Genomic DNA, 19,207 nt, shown 5'->3' with positions numbered 1-19,207 from the left:
TATACTTTGTTACAAATAAAGGATAAAAGACACTGGTTTAACTTTGGTATTACTACAGTATATAAGTTCATAAAATAAATCATTTTGAAAATCCACTTTATTATAGTTTCAGAACATTGATGCAAATTCAAGCAAATTCAAATAAATATTTATAAACCACATCACAAACTATGTATATACAGTATTCACATCTTTTTTTTTTTAAACACACTTAAATGCTATCCCCCTGCCCCCGCCAGACACACACACTCATAACTTAAGACTTACTGTTGAAAAATAGGTAAACAGACTTATTTGCATCAGTGGTACTACGGACCTTTTTTCAGACGGACGTAGTTATATGTTACGGAGACATTCCAGTATTTCTGCCCACGCTGCATGCGGACTCAAGCAATGGCTGAGCCAAGATGGCCCACCCCTTCTGTCCTATACTACTTAACGCAACGCCACTGGACACGAAAGCCACCTTTTAGGCCAAATTCAGGCCACTATTGCCCGAATGAAAAGAGGCCTGGAGGAGTTTTCGCCCTGTGGCCTAGCCGTTGAATTGTGTGCACTTGGGTGTTGCCCAGCTGCGCTCAGAGGGCTGACTCATTTGAACAAAAGCATGGAGAAAAGTCAACAACCAGAGTCTGTCGCAGACCGCTGTCAAGGCAATGGGGGCGATGCCAGGTATGTTGAGCTGCAGGGATACGCGGCTTCACTTTCGGGTAGAATGGGAGCACACGGTGGAAGACAGGTTCACTTGGCATTCTCTTGAATGTATTAGTGTACATGGAGGACGCTTAGCCTCAGTGAACAGCTGGCCTTCACAGCCAATCGCAGCACGTCATTCCTAAGCAGCTTTCCGAAATTCATAGTATACGGCATCCTACCAGTTGGGTTACAGTATGCAAAAAATCATATACTTGGATAGTTAATGGCAGTAGATCATAGAGTGGTTATAAAGTATGAACATGTTCTTTACTTCAGTAACTATAAGAGATGTATTTACACTATGCAACTGGTACCATTTAAGAGCACCATTTCTACAGCATGAGCTGAACAGCCTTTGCCGCTACATACTGCCATTGGTGGGCAGAGGGCTTTTTTGTCTGAAGGGGAATCCATAAACTGGTTTAATGAGGATTAGGTGGGTTTTTTTAGAAAGTAGCATGTTACATGCTGCAGTAGCAACAACAAACCAAGCACACACCAAGCAAATATCTGATTTTGAACATGCATAAAAATAAGAAACAGAAATGGAAGTGTGGCTGACTGTTTTGTCCTTTCTCATTATGTCATACTGATAAAGAAAAGCACCAAATAAGGTTAAGCAAAGCCACATAACATAACGGAAGGCTTATTAATGGACTTGCACAAGCATGAAAGAAATGTCAAGACTCAAATGTGCTAGCTTGAGAGTCTAGAGGAAGATGATGGTAACGTGGCATTTAAACTTGACAGTCTGACACATGGCTCAGTTCACAGTGGCAAAAAGCCACAGCTGAGCATCTGCGGTCAATGAGACTTGCCAAAGAATGACAGAAAATCCTCAGAGAATAAGACAAGGGTCTGCCAAGTCAGAAACATATATACGCTCACAGTGATTCAATTTGTTAGTCTATGGGTATGTATAGCAGCAGTTATAACTGTTGGACAATACAAAGGAACAAATACATGCAGGAAGGAAGCTAGTAGCAAACTGGATGAGAATATGACATTTGCAGCTGGACTGATAATAGGGAAGTTGGGCTTTAAAGCAAAAAAGCACTATTGGTACTGAAAAAAACCAGCATGGGGGAAACCACGTCTACACTTCAGGGATCCTGGTGGCCATCAGCACTTTCAGGGTGAGAACCCAACCTCCCAAGTTTTCCTACATTACGTTTCCTTCAAAAAAAAAAAAAAACATCACTACCAAAGAGATCCTTGAATGCAGCATGGTCAACCATACTCCTTTAAAAACTGGCTGGCAGTTTTTTGGGGGGCCTCCTGTATTCCCAGTAGTGCACCAATAGGAGAGGGAGCTGCATCTGTGGAGGGGGCATACAGGCATTCATGGAGGGTTCAAGCCTCTGAAGAAGGGTCTATTTGTTGGCTGTTATTTTCTCCAGGCCGGGCCAAGCAGGGATGTAGTGCCGGGGCAAGGTTCCCTCCATCAGTCGCTCCATCCAGAGGCCCAGGCGGTCCAGTTTGTGGTGGATCTGGAGGGTGGAGGTGGAGCGGGACCGGGGAACGGTCTTGCGGGGGTGCTGCTGCTCCTCCCTGGAGCCCGACCTGGACCGGCCCCCGCTGGCCCCCTCCTCCTCCGAGGACTTGCTCTCCAGGTCCTCCCCCGTGTAGACGGGCTTGAAGAGGCAGAGGTACTTCTTGTGGCCGTTGAGGGCCAGCACGTAGCCCGTGTAGTCAATCTTGTGGTTGGCATCGTCCTCGTCGCCGTCCATTTTCAAGGCGTCCGGGGCGAACTCCATAAGCGCGTCCATCCACTCGCTGTGCTTATCCACATTCAGGAAGGAGAAGTGTAGGGTCAGGCTCCTGTGGGAAAGAGGAACCCAAAAAGTATTGGCATTTTTTAAAAACATTTAAAGAGGATGGACCCACATACTTTTAATCTACATTTGACAAAGGATGTGTACTGAATACCTATTGAAGTTGTACATATTTAAAGACCATGGCATGGTTTCCTTTCTCAGGAACCTACATTATTTACACACCCTAGGGTAGAGTCAGTGCCCTCGAACACTAACCCCAGACAACACCTTTTTTCACAGTGGTTTGGCTTAACTGGACTCAGATCAGTGTTTAGGGAGCCCCTTCTAGCTGGATGTGTGAGCCAGACTCACCCAGTGAAAGAGTAGACCTCCTTGGCGAATTTGCTCAGCAGGACGTTCTTGGAGGCGTCGGTAAGCACCAGCACCACGTTGATGTGGCCAGGTCTCAGCTTCACCAGGTTGCTGGTGTATGTGATGTCCGTCAGCTCTGTCACCTCCACAAAGTTCTTCTTCGGGGGACGACTGCAAGACGCATCGAGATGCACCGTAGCATTATAGTCACCCTCACAAAATGAAAATATTGTTAACAAAATATCGTTAACATTTAAACACTATTGGGTTGACAATCTATTTCGCTCCAAGTCTGCCTTGTGGAAAATGTAATTGATAGCTTTGTAACCCTGAATGCTCAACTTAATACAAATGTCAAAACTGGTCCGATTTTCCACATTTTGGGTGTTATAGGATGCAAAAATGTTAACTGAGTACATGACTGAGTACATGAGTATATGACTTGATAGCATTTATAATCTGACCAAAGTTGTTATCAAAAGTCCTATACACTGAGGTGATTTCACAATGCTTCCTTGCCTCGATGTGTTTGCAGTGCTGGGCGATCCATTCTCCGTCTTCATTTCATCTTTTGGCTTTGGTTTTGACTGCTTCTCCTCACTGGAGTCACTGAAAATCAACCAGCAGGAGGTGAAATGACTGGATTCTCTGCTGATTGATGTGGTCAATGAAGCAGAATATTGGATATCCCCCACAGACCAATGTCCCCCAGTCTCACCTGAAGGCCTGGATGACAACTGTGCCGAATAAGATGAACAATGCTGAGAATATCAGAGACAGCAGAGGCATCATTTCACGCCTAAACAGAAATATTTCAGTCAGGGAACTTGACAGAACCACATACTGCATCACCATGAGTATCAATATTCCAATACAATCAACAGAACATATTATCACTGACAACACAGTAAACAGTGACATTTAGACCCTAACTACAGGGGTTCCCCGAAGGAAGGTGAGGAAAAACAATCCACACCTGCCTTCAAGGAATAAATATAAAAACCAAAACCCATCCTGACTGGAAGATACCTTTATCCAGGGTGACTTCCATTAGTGTGAACAGTACATGGTACACATGTTTCTGTAGCCCACTCATTCTGCAGGATTTTAACTATACACATTCAGGCGAGGTGGCCTGCAGTGCAGAACTACATCTCCTTGCTTTGACTGTGTCATCAATAAGAACCGGGCACAGCTGCAGACCTACCAGTTGTTGTGAAGGAGGTCATCACCGATTTGAGAGAGGTAATCATATGCTGTGTACATCCACTGGATGAGAAACATCTGTAATTTGGGAAAAAGAAACTATTAGTGTACTGCCGTATATGAAGACAAATCCCAGTAATTACAGAATAATAACATACAAATATCAATGCAATCAATTACTCAATGCAAATGGTTAAGTACAAACATCACCAATATATAACACCATGTACGTTTTAGACTTTTTTCGGAATTTTGCATCTCCATGTAAAAAAACAAACCATACAAAGGTTGCTCAGTTACTTCAAAACAATTTACCTTCCCAATGTTTTTCACTCTTACTACCAATGCTAATCAATTACAGCCCGACTATGATCGCAGTCTGTAGTCAAGGAGCACTGCAGCAGCAATTATTCCTGATAGTCGATGCCCAATTAGGCCACTCTCCACAAGCCGATGCTGGGACCGTTCTTCTGCTACAAGAGGAGAGTAAGTGCCTCTGCTGTAGCTTTTGGAGGATAACGGAATGCAGGTTATTCGAGGATACCGTTTCTGCAGCTCCAGGCATCAAAATCCAAGGACAATGCCGCAGTGAGCCAATAAGAAAATCTACTCTCAGCAAAACCGCGACTGAATTTGCCACTTTCGACGCTGGCTGTGAACGGACCCAAATACACGTATAAAAAATCCACAGTATGCATCAAGCTAACAAGCGATGTCAGTGTCTGCAGTCTAGGTCAATGTGCGAGTGAGACCTAGTTCTTTCATGCCAGTACAGTACATTACATAACTTGCCTCTATGTTAGCATATTCATCACTGTAATCGTTATCCCAGGAACCTCATTTAAGAGTCTCGAACTGCAGCGCTGGACAGGTGAATACGATGAAAGAATTGTGGCCCACAGTCCTCAGTTTTTACAGCCTAAAATATTGCTCTAACCACTCCATCACATTTCTTCCCAGCTCTGGCCCAGTCTGCAGGGCCTGGAAAATTAGGCCAGTTCTCCCTATGGTGAAGAGGAGCCGCAGAGGGAGGGGCTCACCGAGGCAAACTCGTTGTTGAGCTCCGGCAGCATGGCGTCGTAGTTGAGGATGGAGGGGTCTTTCTGCAGGCGCTCCAGCTCCTCCAGGAGGCGGTGTTTATCCTCCTCACTGCCGTTCCAGCCACCCGTCACTGGCTTATAGAGGACCTTCCCTGCTGTGTTGCGCCTCTCCAGGATCACCACCTGTTCCTCCCCCAAACACACACACACACACACACACACACACACAGACGTATTGGTTACTGTCTCCAAACATGATTTAGAAAATCTATCTGTACCAGCGTTGTGGTTTAATTGATTAATTCAGCCAACTGTTTCCTAAGCCATTAATTGATCTGAACCATTCTGTGTTGGTTCATGCAACTCAACCCCATTTGTTTTGAACCATTCAAAGTCGTGCTCATCCCAAAAGTCTGAGAACTAAAAAATGTAAAAAAATACTTTGATTTTCTTCAAGTCCTTTAATGCGATTTTGGGACACATAGTTACTTTTTGTCTCACTAGAGTTCAGTTTAGGGTAGCACCACCATCTGTCACACGCTGTGGTCAGCCACAAGGGCCTTGGGCGCCAACACTGTCATCTGGTGTTTGTTTCATCCAAACCGTGTTTACTTAACTGAATCCATCATTAGACTCATTATATTGAATTTATGTCACAATGCACTCCGTACTTGGACAGAGAGAGAAAGAGAGAGACAGAGAAAGAAAAATTTACAATTTGCAAGCTTCCAGGCACAAGCCTGCTTAGTCAGGGTCAAACTGGATGGGTATTCAGTAGCCACCAACTTTGGCTTAACTTTATCAGTGCTTTTAAAACTAAAAACTACAAAACTGTCCTCCATTCTATTAAATAATTCAATATGAACTGCTGAAGTTAGTGCAAATACAGAAAAGTACATGTGCACTTTCAGCACTAAACGGTGACCTCCCCTTCCTGATGAAAAACAAACAAACAAAAAATGCAAGGGTAGATTTCAGATGGCAGTAATGCTTTATGAATACAGATCTTAACACAGTCTGTGCAGAGGCCAATGCTGACCTGAGGAGGCGTGCTGTCTCTGTTTTTCAGCAGGATGTCACATAGGGGCTGCTGCTGCCTGTGGTAGACGTAAGCAAACCTCAGCACCTCCTTGGTGTTGGAGGAGGCGAGGGAGAGGAAGGCCTTATTCCCGGCGGTAAAGGACTCTTCTTCCCCAGTGATCAGTAGGACACAGTACCTATCGGACAGAGAGTATGCAGATGAGATGGGAGGAAACTTGTGTGAAAGCTGTCTTTAATTCATTGCCTATAGCTTCCAAGTTTGAGGAATGCCATGACATTCAAAGGTGTATGCTGACTTTAGAACAAAATACTAAAACACATATTTAAAACAACTATTCAGCAAGTTGGACCCTGAAAATTCATAAATTCCAGATTAATTACAATTAATCAACAAATAAACAAAAAAATAATGTTTTCCCACTGTTAAAGTTATAAAAATGTTGTTTTAGGTTTACTTGTTTTGAGTTTTTCAAAGTATCACCATAGGCACAGCAAGTGGACAGACTGCACATACACATCTGGCCTGCGTTCAGAATGTCCAAACAGACACGTCCTGAAGAGACCAAAATGGGAAGAGGAGATGTGAATGTCTTACTTCCGGCGCCTGTGGAACTGTTTCACCGGACAGAGCTCGTCAAACAGCTTCTGGTTCACTAGTCGAGGCACCAGGAGGAACTTATTGTTGGAGACAAACTCATCAATGATTTGCTTCTTCATCCCTTTGGCCTGAGAGCACAAAGAAATGTTTAAATCCACTAAGAAATGTGTAACATACCTGGTTTAAACAGTTTGTACTGATACCCAAAAGACAACATATGGGTTCTGACATGCTGTCATCTGTTATTACTTCATTCCAACAACATTACATTTTTGTACATCCATTTAAATATTTTCAAGGACCCCTGGCCTAGAAGTGCCACAATCCTACAGTTTTTCTGTGTATCTCTAATGGAAAAGTAACAAGCACCATATCCACGTGGACACTTCCATTAATATTTAAAGCTTGACATGGAGTGACAACATTTGGTTCAGATAATATAATCCATTCCTTTCAAACATCAAGCCAATTCCTCTGCAGTCATATTCAAGCTTCCATAAAGAATGGTTTTAAATGAACACATGTTGTTAATCAACCAATGAGCTAAGCACACTGCAAATAGAATCCGCTGTGATTAAAGAAGAAGGCATGCCTGTATAATGTCGGCTGGCTTGTCTGTATTCTCCTTGAAGACGAGCATGGTAGGTGCGTAGGTGTTGATGTTAAACTGCCTCAGTAGGTTTGCAGTCTCCGACAGGCCCTGGTCCACATAGCCAAACTGCAAGTAGTCTTTGTAGGCGAAGGCGGTCAGCTGCGGAGAGAAGGGCAGGTTACGGGCATGTTATGTATAGCTTATGTACAGCATCGCAAACAGTGAATGCTGAAACTGCTGCAGGGTCAAAGCTATGCTGCAGTGTACCTTGAACAGGAGAGGGACCGTGGGAACCTGGTCGAACAGCAACACATGGGGCTTGTTTTGCTCATGCCAACTGTTCAAGAACTCAAGGTCATTCCTGTCTGTGACCTACAAAAAGAGTTTCATAGATTTACTACAAAGAACAAAACACTAGCATATTGTCGGTGGAAATTCGTACCCTGGACTGACTCAATGTGGGCTCAGGCTCTCAAAGGACATAGTCCAACAGTACGGACAGTCATTGTTGTCAAAGAAAATTAAGATGTTTTCATTTCTTACCTTCTCGACCAGCCGCTGAGGGAGCAAATCCTCAACAAACTGCCTGAGATGCTCTCTGACCACGGCGTAGTGGAAGAAGGTGACTTTACCATTGATGAGCCCTAATATGGAGGGGGTACGGTGGGCACCAAGGTGATTAGCCAAGCGCCGCTCATAGCCAACATCCACCACGCCAATCCCCACGCCTGCCAAGCAAAAGTGGTGTCTTATTACTTTTCCACACCTCAGAATATTTCTGTCTGTATTCAGAAAGAATCTGGAACTGTCTTCATTGGCTACATTTTTTCTGTCTATCTACAAAGTATCTGGAATCAATCCAGGACCATTAACAACAATCCATTCTTCAATAAGCATCAGAAACATGTAATGTGAATTCACAAGCTTTTCTCAGGTCAATCAGCAAGGCAGTCAATCAGTTATGAAATAGCTTATTCAATGAATGGTTTATAAATAATATCCCTTCGTACCCAGGGCCTCCAGCTCCTGCACAGTGTCCTTCCACACCGGTTCAATGTGGATGCAGCTGAAACACCAATCCGATGTGATCTTGATCAAGTATGGCCGCCGAAAGCTGTCTGGCACAACATCATTGATGTACTGGTTATAGTGCAGCATGTATTTGCTGTCGGCTGCGTCCCGGCTCCCCTTGTTGTTGAAGGGGAAGTGGAAGAAGGACTCGTCAAAGTAGAAACCGTCGTGGAAGTGACGGTAGCCCTGCTGTGGCTGCCCGTAGGCTTGGTTCTCATCCGTCTGACCATATCGGTCATAGTTGGCTCGCTTCTCCTCATTGGATAAGATCTGGAGAGTCAGCAGAGGGCATGTTGTGAGACGCAGAAGCTTCATCACATTCCTACATAAGTAGCTCTGACTTGTCTCCATGAATGGACGGCTACATGTCAAGGATACGACAAGCCCCATTTCTTTGATTTACTTTTCCAGCTTTTTATTTAAAACGTTTGAACTGTACCTCATAAGATTTGGTGATCTTGATGAACATGTCCTCTGCTTCTGGGTTTTTGTTCTTGTCCGGATGCCTTCACAACACAAAAAGGACAGTGAGTTTGGTGCCTTGTGCATTTCAGCCTTGTATCCTATGTTGCTAAGACAAAAATAAAATATATAAAAAACTCTTTATATTCTGCCAGTTTTGTCTAATACTGCATAAAAAGGACAATCAGCCCAACCTGCTCCTATCTTGTGGCTAAGGTAGAATGAAAAACGAGATGGGAGAATATTCTCACCATTCTTTGGCAAGCTGTTTGTACACTCTCTTGATTTCAGCTTGACTAGCACTCTTGGTCATTCCGAGGATTTTGTAGGGATCGAAGTCGGTGGCCGTCTCCACAGGTCTATTCGAGAACAGCAGGTAAAGTGTCACGATGGCCACGGACAGACCCCATGATCGGGCCATCTTCCCCTGTCTGGAACGCAGAGTAAGAAGAAAGCAAATGTGGATGCTGCAAGTGTTGGGTGTTCGAGGAAAACAAAACCCCAATGCTGATAAGACGCCTTTTCAGGAACTGAGGTATCAAAGCAGATAAAAGAGTGTCGATAGCGCAACAGTGCCAAATTAATCTAGTTGACATCTTCAGTCATTTGTAAAGTGCACCTTATCCGATGAACGTTTGAAAACAAACCCTGACAACTGTGGCTCACGAAAAGGAAATATATTTGTATTTTGATTTATAATGATAAAACATGATAAGTCTCAGCAAGCTTATCAATTATGTAGTTCTTTACAGGTGAATGAATATATCAATAGACTACATAGCTAGTTGGTTAAATTAACTGGTAGCTAGTTGGTAGCTCAGACAGCTAGCGTATCTAGAATGTCATACTTTCATTTGAAAGCCTAAACGTGCTTGACAGTATACTATAGAGAATGCGGGTGTTTGTGTTTATGTGTGTCGTAGGGTGCCAAAGTAGGTAGCTAGGTAGCTATGTAATGTATTGTAAACTGTATCATATGGGATTAGCTAACAGTAGCTATGTAGCTAACGAGCTAGCAAAACGCAGCGGAAGACATCATACCAGCTAGAGTCTAGCTACTCTGAACAAGTAGCAAATGGACATCTGAAGCTGACAAGCTAATGACCTTCAGATTTAAAAAGAGAATACGTTTGCCTTTAATGAACTCATTCGTTATGGACACAACGCCTACATAGGGTGTGTAGCTAGCTATCTATTTAAATCCCTTGTGCATCAACCAGTGCAATTCCCTGCCCACTGCCCAGTTAAGTATAAAATAGCTAGAAAGCTCATGCAGAATCAGTTCAAACGCACCGCAAGCAAAATCCCTGTTTTAGGCGGTCCAAAACACCATACCGTAGTGCTGATTTCGTAACACTGTCTTATTTTTATTCCTTAGAAATAATCTCGTGTGCCTCGACGCGGCAATAATCAAGAGACCGGTGATTTACTACACGCATTCTGCGCTGCAATTTGCTCCTCCTTGAGTCACGCTCGGACTGCGTCATGACGCGAGGGAACGCCAGGCGTGTCTTCACTATGAAAACACGGAAGAAAAAGAGCAAAACCGGCGGAAAGGTTCGGAAATATAAAACATCGTAATTGTGATGCCTTTAATAAAATAAACGTAGGATTTCCTTATCCTGAATGAACTTCAATGTGAGTGTTTTTAACATTTTTTTTTCGTTTTTGGATGTTGTCAACTGTCTGTAGTTCGTTCGCTGAGGAGCGAAAGAGCTGGCTAGCTTTACGACCTGTTGTTTCCAGGTGAAATGGCTGGATATTGCTTAGGACGTAGAAGTAACAATCAATTTACGGTTGATCAAATACAGTTATCGGTTGGCAGTCTATCTTCCTTGGGTTTTGAAGAGCTCTGAGAATATGAGATTATTTCAACACTTGTTTTATGTCAGCACGTAGAGATCTAGCAGCCATTCATAGACAAGGACTTCTCTAGGCATTAGATACCACACCGTAGATAGATAGCTTAATCCAATATCATTTATGAGCTCCGAGTCTGAAAATGTAGTAGACGGCGTATGCTCAAGCTCTGATTGTGTTATATAAAAGTAATATGCAGTAATCGACGTGTTATAGTTGAAAGTGAATTTCAACATAATAATAAGTGACAAGTAAGCCAGAATCAGATGGAAGTGCTGTCAGCTGCATTCGTATTATGAAGGTATGCTGACTTTCCAAACACTCACGGTTTCCTCACCGTTGTTTCACCTGTGTCTGTCATGCCCTTAACCCTTAGCATCGCGTTTTTTTTTTCACAGAATGGACCCCAGCCACAGGAAGATTCTTCAGAACAATCGATCCAATCTCGTGCGGGAGTTGGACCCGTCAAAGCTGTACGATGGACTGCTGTCGAGGGGGATCTTTACCCAGGACATGATAGATGAGATACAGGTAGGGATACATGTCACCTCATATCTCTGACCCTGCCTGATAGCTGTCATCATTGTAGAAGGTGACAGTTTTATACACCTGTGAGTTCTCCCCTATGTGCTTGCCTATTTGAGCTCCCCACATTTGTTTGCGCAGAGCGCACGGACCCGTCGGGACCAGGCCAGGCAGCTGGTGAAAGACCTGGAGACCCGTGGGAGCCTCGCCTTCCCTGCATTCCTGGAGTGTCTTTGTGAGACAGGACAGGACAATGTGCTTCAGTTCCTACAGGATGGGGGCTCTCCACATCCTCCTGTCCCCGCCCCTGTGCGGCCTCACCTGCTGCCTGTGCAGATTTGTGAGTGAAGCATGCTTTCCTCTGCCCTTCTTTCCACTAATGTACATTTAACATGTTACACTGGCCTGTGCAGAGCACAGGTGAACAACCCTGCATGAATTAAAAATACACGTGGCATAGGGGCAGCAATGTGAAGGAGCAGTAGTGGTTAAGGACAGGGCTCATAACCCAAAAGTTTGATTTCCTGCTGGGGCACTGCTGTTGTACACTCAGGGAAGCAACTTAACCTAGAAATGCCTCAGTAAAATATCTAGCTGTATCAATGGATAACATGTAAGAATTGTAACCTATGTAAGTCACTCTAGATAAGCGTATCTCAGCAACTAAATGTAAATGTAAATGTGGCAAGGAGATGGTCAGTGATTAATTACTTATGGACTGTGCCTCTGTCATGCAAACTCACAAAGATGACACTACTTACAACTTTAATCTCTTTGTGCATTAAGTTATGAACCTTGAACCCCCTAATCAAGACAATAAATGGAATGACTGATTATGAAATGCTGAATGGATTGATAAACTTGGAAGTTCTTTACTAAAACAACCAATATTCTCAAGAGTGGGAAGCAGCTGTTTTGACCACATTGCTATACCCTACCAAGTTCATATAGTGCCACCTGTAATATATTTGGCAGTTAATTTTTGTCATATAAATAATAAAAAGTGATATCTCAAGCTGTGCCCTTTGACATCTGAAGAGAGTGGACTTTTGCCTAGGTTTTCACGTTTTTGTATGTGTGCAATCATTGTTTGACAGACACTCCCAAGGACACTGACAAGCCTGACAAACGTGATGGTACCCCTCAGAAAGAGGTGCCTGTGTATCCAGCAAAACTTGATCCTCTTCCCTCCCCATGTGAGTGACATATGAAACACAAACATTATATATTGTCAGGAATCTGCTTGTATGCACCACACAGCACCTTGTGGCCAGAGCCTTTTTCTTAACAAGAATTGATTTAGGGCATAGAATGCTCAGTATGCAAATTTACAGTCAAATCACTGGGAAGCTAATAGATCCAGTAAATTGTTTTAGGTATAGATATGTGCTCTTCAAACTTTGGGAAGTAATGCATTAATCGAGTAATGAAGGCCAGAAGCCAGAGTGAAAGCAGCTATTATGCGGCTACTGGTAGTTTTGACACCTTTGTATTAGAGATTTCCTTTAATTAAGATTGTCCATCCTGTTTAGTTTCAGATCCTGAAAAGGACAAGTTATCGCCTAGGCCAACAGGAAGACCTAGACGAGACAGTATCCAGGTAATTTGTACTACTTACTGGCTTGTCCAGTCTAGGATTTTCAGTTTCAGTTTTACCTCTTGTCTATTTAGTTATCACCTTAGCTAAGGCAATTCAGGAACCTCATCCAAGTATTCTGCTTCTCTGTCCAACTTGGACTTTGAACGTTCAGTCTGGTGCCCTAAACACCACACCACACTTGGTGCATATCCTTGAATATCTACAAAATATCCCTCTATATCCTGAAGCGACATGGAAATTATTCATAGTAACTCAAAGAAAGACATTCACATGCAATATTAGTAAACCCTTTTTTGCTTTCTAAGTGGTATAATAGAACTTTTGTCCTCTAATGCACTTTCAGAACTACAAGATGGATGCCAGCCCATGTGGGCTCTGCCTGATAATAAACAATATGGATTTTGAGCCTCAGTCTGAGCTGAAAAGTCGAAAGGGCTCTGACATAGACTGCAACAGGCTGGAAAGGCGATTCATGTCCCTCAACTTCGTTGTCACTGTCAAGAAGAACCTGAAGCAAAGGGTAAATGGCTGCCTTCTGTGGTGTCTGCATTCTATAGCTTTCAGTGCCTGGTCCTGTTCTTGCTCTTCATGCATTCACACAGAAATAACTTCATTGTTTCTTTTGTTCAATGTAGCAAATAAGGCAAGAGTTGTCAGCCCTATCGAAGAAAGATCATTCAAAGTATGACTGTTGTGTGGTAGTCATCCTGTCTCATGGCACGGAGGTAAGACCTGTTCATTTCCACCGTAAGCCAGGACATTCAGGCCTGTGTGTGAGACAGATACAGTACCAGTCAAAAGTTTGGACACACCTGATTAATTGTTTCTTAGACAAATAGTTTATGCCTATATATGAATTTATTTCCAAAAAAATAAATTTTTAAGAGATACTTTTTGGCTATATTGAAGAATCTAAAATATAAGAATTTTGATTTGTTTATCACTTTTTCGTTTTGATGTCTTTACTATTATTCTAAAAAGTGGAAAATAATAAAAATAAAGAATAAAAGCTAGTCCAAACCTTTGACTGATATTGTATACAGTATGCAGTATGTCTGCTTTTTTGATCACTGCTCTCCACACTTGATGTAATTTTTCCATATATATTCATAATTCTCAAATTGGTTGAATTACAGAGCCTTCAGAAGTAATTGCTGTATACACTATGTTTTAGTGACTTTAACATTTGAGCCTCACCGGAGGACCTCTCCTGTTGTTTGACCCCAGGCAAGCCACAATCGGTTCCCTGGTGCCGTGCACGGCGTGGATGGACCTTCTGTCCCGGTACAGATCATCACCAACTACCTCAACGGCCAGAACTGCCCCACGCTGCAGGGCAAGCCCAAGCTCTTCTTCATCCAGGCCTGTGGAGGAGGCAAGTGGCCGCCTATAAGCCAACACTTCGTTTTGCTGCAGCATGACACAAATGCCATGGGAAGGGTGGCCATCCACTTAACGTGAAAGAGGAAGAGAGCTGCAAGAAGAGTAAATATGTGATGAGATCTAATCTTTGCCTCTTCCTGCTGATCAACAGCTAACCCTGCGGAAGGATGAATGAACAGTGAATGAAAGTTTCCTAAGCCTTCACAGCAAAGCATTTTGTTTGGAGTTTTTTATTTTAGAGATTATCATAAATACATGGCCGTAACCAGGGTCTGAAAAATATTGAGGTCCAGGGGGGTTGGGGCACGCGTTGGTGTTTAGGTTTTGTCAAATTACACATATAAACATTACATATATAGAAAGAGATCTGTTGCTATTTACAAGAAACAAATTTTATTTGTGTTTTAATTGTAAGGTACACCATCTGAACTGGATTGTACTGAATAACCTCTCATGGTTGGAGCTTTCATATTAATACGCATTGCTGAATGAATAATAAATCGTTAGAACATTATCTAGAGCATCAAAATACATAAGTCTACAGTATGAAGCATGATAATTAAGCTACGGTTATTTGTAACCTGAGCTAGCTATAAAAATAAAAGAAAAATGCTTGAGAGTAATACCATTAACATTTATACACTTATATTCATTTCCAAATTTGGCTTTGAAATGTTTCATAGGCCTACTATTATTGATATCGTGGCCTACATCAGCTGTTTTTAATCAATGGCGTTGTGTGAAACGTTAGCTAGCCTACTAATATGAAATAAATAGCCTAGCCTTCATCATGGCCAGAGTATGCATATTTAACATGTTTCATACAATTGCCTTTACTCCAGACGCTGCACCAGGTTACTGTTTTGAACGAACAGATAATGGCATAACAATCATTGCTTTGTCTTACCGAATGGTATGCTGCCATTTCACACACAAGCCACCTGCTGCTGCCAACATGCGTAAATTTCAGTTGCTGCTGTCAGTGGAAGTGCTGATGATGCAAGGGGCTGCGCTTGCGCCCTCTCTCACAACTCTCACACACAGCGGACACTAAATAACAATTCTAAACTGAATTAAGCATGCATTTGTCTTGGAGGAGAAGTTCTCAACCACTGATTTTTTTTTTTATCCAGTTGTATTTAGCTTCAAATTTTTTTTTTCCAATGTTTTTTTTTTATAAAAAAATTACTGAGGTCCGGACCTCGGTGACCTCATAGCTGGTTACGGGCATGCATAAATAGAATAAGCACCGCTGTAAGTTTTATATATAATTATCCATTCAAATTTTGAATTTGATCACAGCCTCAGTACATGTGACAGCTTCTTTTATGACTTTGCTGAGGACAGCTTGTGTTTGCTTCAGAAGCAGGACGTGTGGTATGAGCTGCCTTCCTGATTTGCCTGAAGCAAAGCATTTGGATTGATTCTGTTTTCAGGAAGAAGGAGGTGTCCCACAGAGACAGTCCCTGCATGCATTCATCACGTCACGCTCTGTGTGATTGCAGGTGAAAAAGACACTGGGTTCGAGGTCTCTCCCGATGAGGTCCAGCCCTGTGCCGGCGGTGTGGATGACCAGACTGACGCCATCCCCATGTCCTCCAGCAGCGACTCCCTCAGCATGTCAGATGAGCCGGACGCCCGGGCGACGCTACCCACGCCCAGCGACATCCTGGTGTCCTACTCCACCTTCCCAGGTTCACTTCTGACCACGCGTGTGTTTGAGCATGTGAATGCGTGTCTGGATCAGAGTTAAAGCATGGAATAGCTAGCCAGGATTTGTAGTGGAAGAGACTAGAGATCCTTAGACCAGAGAGCAGACTTGACACAATGCCAGGCACACTCTAGACTATAGGAAAAATGATGAGCCTAGCTGGGCTGGGTGGCCTGTTACCATCATTAAATGTCTTGTTCTTCTTGTGCTTGTGTGTGAGAGTAAGCATGAAAATGTGTGTGTGTGTATGTGTGTGCGTGTGTGTGTATGTGTGTGTGTCTGTAGGTTTAAATGTATCATTTTGTGTATGTATGTGTGGCATCCTCCAACAGCATTGTATTTCTCTGACAAACTCAGCAAGATCCAGATTTGCAGAAATACAGCTACTGTTTTGACACTGAGGGAATGACTGGCAGCTGCTCGAAACCAAGGCTGTTAAAATATACCTTTTGCAACATCATAATTTAAGAAAGGGTGCAGCCAGCATGCGTGTTTCAAGCAGTAAGGCTACAAGAAAGGACATGTAGTCAGGCCACAAAAGTCCAATCTAGCATTGCTCCGTAAATAAGAATAACTCCAGCATGCTGTGAGATCGATGCTTAATCTGATGTGCTGTTGGGACTGAGTCTGTGGTCTTGACTGCATTTGTGCAGGATACGTGTCTTGGAGAGACACGTTATCTGGCTCCTGGTACGTTGAAACCCTGGATCGTATCCTGGAGGAGAGCGGTGCGACCAACGACCTGGTGACCATGCTGATGATGGTGGGCATTTATCACTGCCGGAGAGACAGACCTCCTCTTCCAGTTGGTCTTATCACCAAAAAATTGCGGATACCACCCGCTTGCTTTGCCTTGCTGTTTGCACTGCCTGGAGTCTGCAATCTTAACATTGGATTGTTCCTGACAAAAATGTAAATAAGCTTGAAAAATGGCCAGTGTATTTAAAATACAAGGCATTGGGGTTATAACATCATTATATGAGCATTCACATTCCTTACAACACATTTGTCTGCTTCACCCTATTTTCAACTCTCCGCTGTAGACATAAAGTGAGTCTCACATACCATTGGATATAAGCAGAGAGGCGTATGGAATTTGTTTCTAATTTGCACCAGAAAGGCACAGTTCAGTCAGTACTGCAGCAGCAGGCTGTGTTTAGCACAGGTCAGATCTCGCAGGCCTCTCACGTTGGATCCACAGAACCAACAGGCGACAGGCTGCTGTTTTCATTCAGAGCGCTCAGCAGGGGCGTTGGGTTCAAAAGAAGCTAAGTCTGTTGCCTGTTCTCTCAAAGCGATCCCCCCAGCCCCAGACAATATTCAGACTAAGCCACAGTCACGCAAGGCAGCGCATGCCTTGATTAAAAAGAATAGCTCGAAAAGCTAGACGTGGCACATTTGACATCGTTTTCATATCTGCTACTGTTTTGTTTGTGCAGGTCAACCACGAGGTCTCCCAGATTTCCGCCAAGGGCCTCTACAAACAGATGCCCGGATCCTTCAACTTTCTGCGAAAGCTTCTCTATTTCCAGGCTCCGCCCCTGGGCCAGAGCCAGACTCCGCCCTATTGACAGTGACTCTCACCCGGGTGTTCCCTCTAAAGGCAGTTAAGACTCATGCTCCCCCTTCCTCTCTGTTCTGCTGTCTGTTTTCAGTGTATCAGGATTTGATTTGGTAATACAGAGTCCTGTGAGACACATAAGCAACATTTATTGTACCAGCACATTGGAAAAGGGATTTTAATCTATGTTGTAAAAAATTGAGCTGCAGCAAAAAAGAGCAATAAATTGTGCATCCTAATTACTTGACTTTCTTGGAGGAGAAAGTGCTGACAATCGACATGGGCAATCGTTTAAGAGACTTTAAGCAAGTGTTGGAACTGAAAATAAAGTAACGCTTGCTCTAATTCATCTGTGAGTTCACAGACTGGTCTAACTGAATCTTAAGAATCCTAAAATTCAATGAATTGAGATTACGGGTATTATGTTTGTGTACTCTACTTTTCTTATTTCAACTCTGATTAGATAGAATGTGGTTTAACTAAATGGTAAACTTGTGATACGGACGACTTTTTAACTGAGTCTTCAGTGAAAGTGACCACTTTAATGTCTACACATTGAAAAACAATTAAGAATTTTTGTACATCGATTTTGACTTGAATACATTTTTACTATGTTGTGTTTTAAAGCTTAATAAAATAATCACATAACGTATGTGCTTTCTCCTTACTGTATTCTCATCTGATTTAGGAGGGGACATTACTTTGCAGGTGCTGGGTAGTGACTCAGTGACATGCCTGAGTCATTCAAGCATGTTTCAGTCCCCTTGCCACATTTTGCCCCCTCACTTAAACTTATGTGCATGTTCCTTTGGGCCCCTTTCCAGCTCAGGGACTCAGAACAGCTCTGATTGCCAAGCAACACAGCCCAGGAGGACGGAAGTGGTTTTGTCCTCTGAGGAGTCTCTTGCTCAGTGTTGGGGATGTTTGTGCACAGCTGCACAATCAGTCCCATTGATTTTATGCAATGCACACAAACAAACGTTAACAGCCTAGAAATGCCCAGAGGCAGCATGGTTATCCCATTACCCCACTGTGCTTGCAGATGTGAGTTACAGTAAAAGTCATAGGATGCATTTAGTTTTTAAATTTTTAAACATCATGAAATGGCATGCAGGTTGTCTTAACACCAGTGCTGTGCAGTGCATGTGTGAAGTTTTTGATATTTTTGGAGTTTTGACCAGCAGGTGGCAGTAGTAAGTCTAATTTGTGGGATGTTCCCGTTGCCTCATGTGAACCACTAGGGTCAGCTTGTCCTTCATTTAATTAAAGTCTGATGTCAAAACTTCTTATTATCTTATTATTAACTTCTTATTATCATCTCTCTCGGGAAATTGCCTCACTACCAAATAATTCCAAGACGCCAGATGTATCTACACTATCATGATTAGTCCCTGAGGGCTTTAAGAAGTAATTTACAGCCCATTCCCTTAGTGTCAGTGGATTGGTTTTAGCCCTTCTGCTTGAGAACTTAGAGGACAGTCTTTTTAAATAGAGCTCCTGTTGTAAATTTCATTTTGCAGGTACTAAATGTTCATATTTTCATTAACTAATTCTGCATCTGACTCATGGGTTGCCCATCACGCATAATTTACAGATATGTTGATGTTTTGGGTTCAAGTGCCCATCATCATGGTGAGTGCCTCTTTTAATCTTGCACCCCAGCCTGTGCCATTTCCCTCCAAATAAAGGGCTTTTTGAGAGATCAGCTGCAGGGAGAGTCCTTCAATCAAGC

At 42.9% G+C, this 19,207-nt stretch overlaps 2 protein-coding genes across 3 annotated transcripts; one reads left to right on the top strand and one right to left on the bottom strand.

Annotated features, from left to right (window-relative positions):
* Positions 1-229: 229 nt before the first annotated feature.
* dnajc16 (DnaJ (Hsp40) homolog, subfamily C, member 16) lies at positions 230-10,259 on the bottom strand. The gene is made up of 15 exons (XM_036533193.1): positions 10,129-10,259; positions 9,087-9,266; positions 8,813-8,879; positions 8,313-8,643; positions 7,846-8,030; positions 7,570-7,674; positions 7,303-7,461; positions 6,708-6,838; positions 6,111-6,288; positions 5,072-5,254; positions 4,033-4,109; positions 3,544-3,624; positions 3,345-3,434; positions 2,826-2,996; positions 230-2,517 (listed from the first exon to the last, which is right to left on the bottom strand). Exons 2-15 carry the CDS (start codon positions 9,254-9,256, stop codon positions 2,070-2,072), a joined length of 2,376 nt encoding a protein of 791 aa, XP_036389086.1. The 5' UTR covers positions 9,257-9,266; positions 10,129-10,259; the 3' UTR covers positions 230-2,069.
* An 82-nt stretch (positions 10,260-10,341) lies between these two features.
* casp9 (caspase 9, apoptosis-related cysteine peptidase) lies at positions 10,342-17,889 on the top strand. Of its 2 annotated transcripts, none has more exons than XM_036533190.1 (11): positions 10,342-10,473; positions 11,094-11,226; positions 11,362-11,560; positions 12,318-12,416; positions 12,753-12,820; positions 13,164-13,340; positions 13,456-13,545; positions 14,048-14,195; positions 15,709-15,897; positions 16,568-16,677; positions 17,354-17,889. In XM_036533190.1, exons 2-11 carry the CDS (start codon positions 11,095-11,097, stop codon positions 17,483-17,485), a joined length of 1,344 nt encoding a protein of 447 aa, XP_036389083.1. In that variant the 5' UTR covers positions 10,342-10,473; position 11,094; the 3' UTR covers positions 17,486-17,889. The 2 variants fall into 2 exon arrangements, with proteins under 2 accessions (XP_036389083.1, XP_036389085.1); XM_036533192.1 differs by lacking the exon at positions 10,342-10,473 and adding an exon at positions 10,942-10,996.
* The last annotated feature ends 1,318 nt before the right edge of the window (positions 17,890-19,207 follow it).

Source organism: Megalops cyprinoides, chromosome 7, assembly GCF_013368585.1.
Source record: "Megalops cyprinoides isolate fMegCyp1 chromosome 7, fMegCyp1.pri, whole genome shotgun sequence".
Taxonomy (NCBI): Eukaryota; Metazoa; Chordata; class Actinopteri; order Elopiformes; family Megalopidae; genus Megalops; species Megalops cyprinoides.
This window is presented reverse-complemented; position numbering and strand designations above follow the sequence as displayed.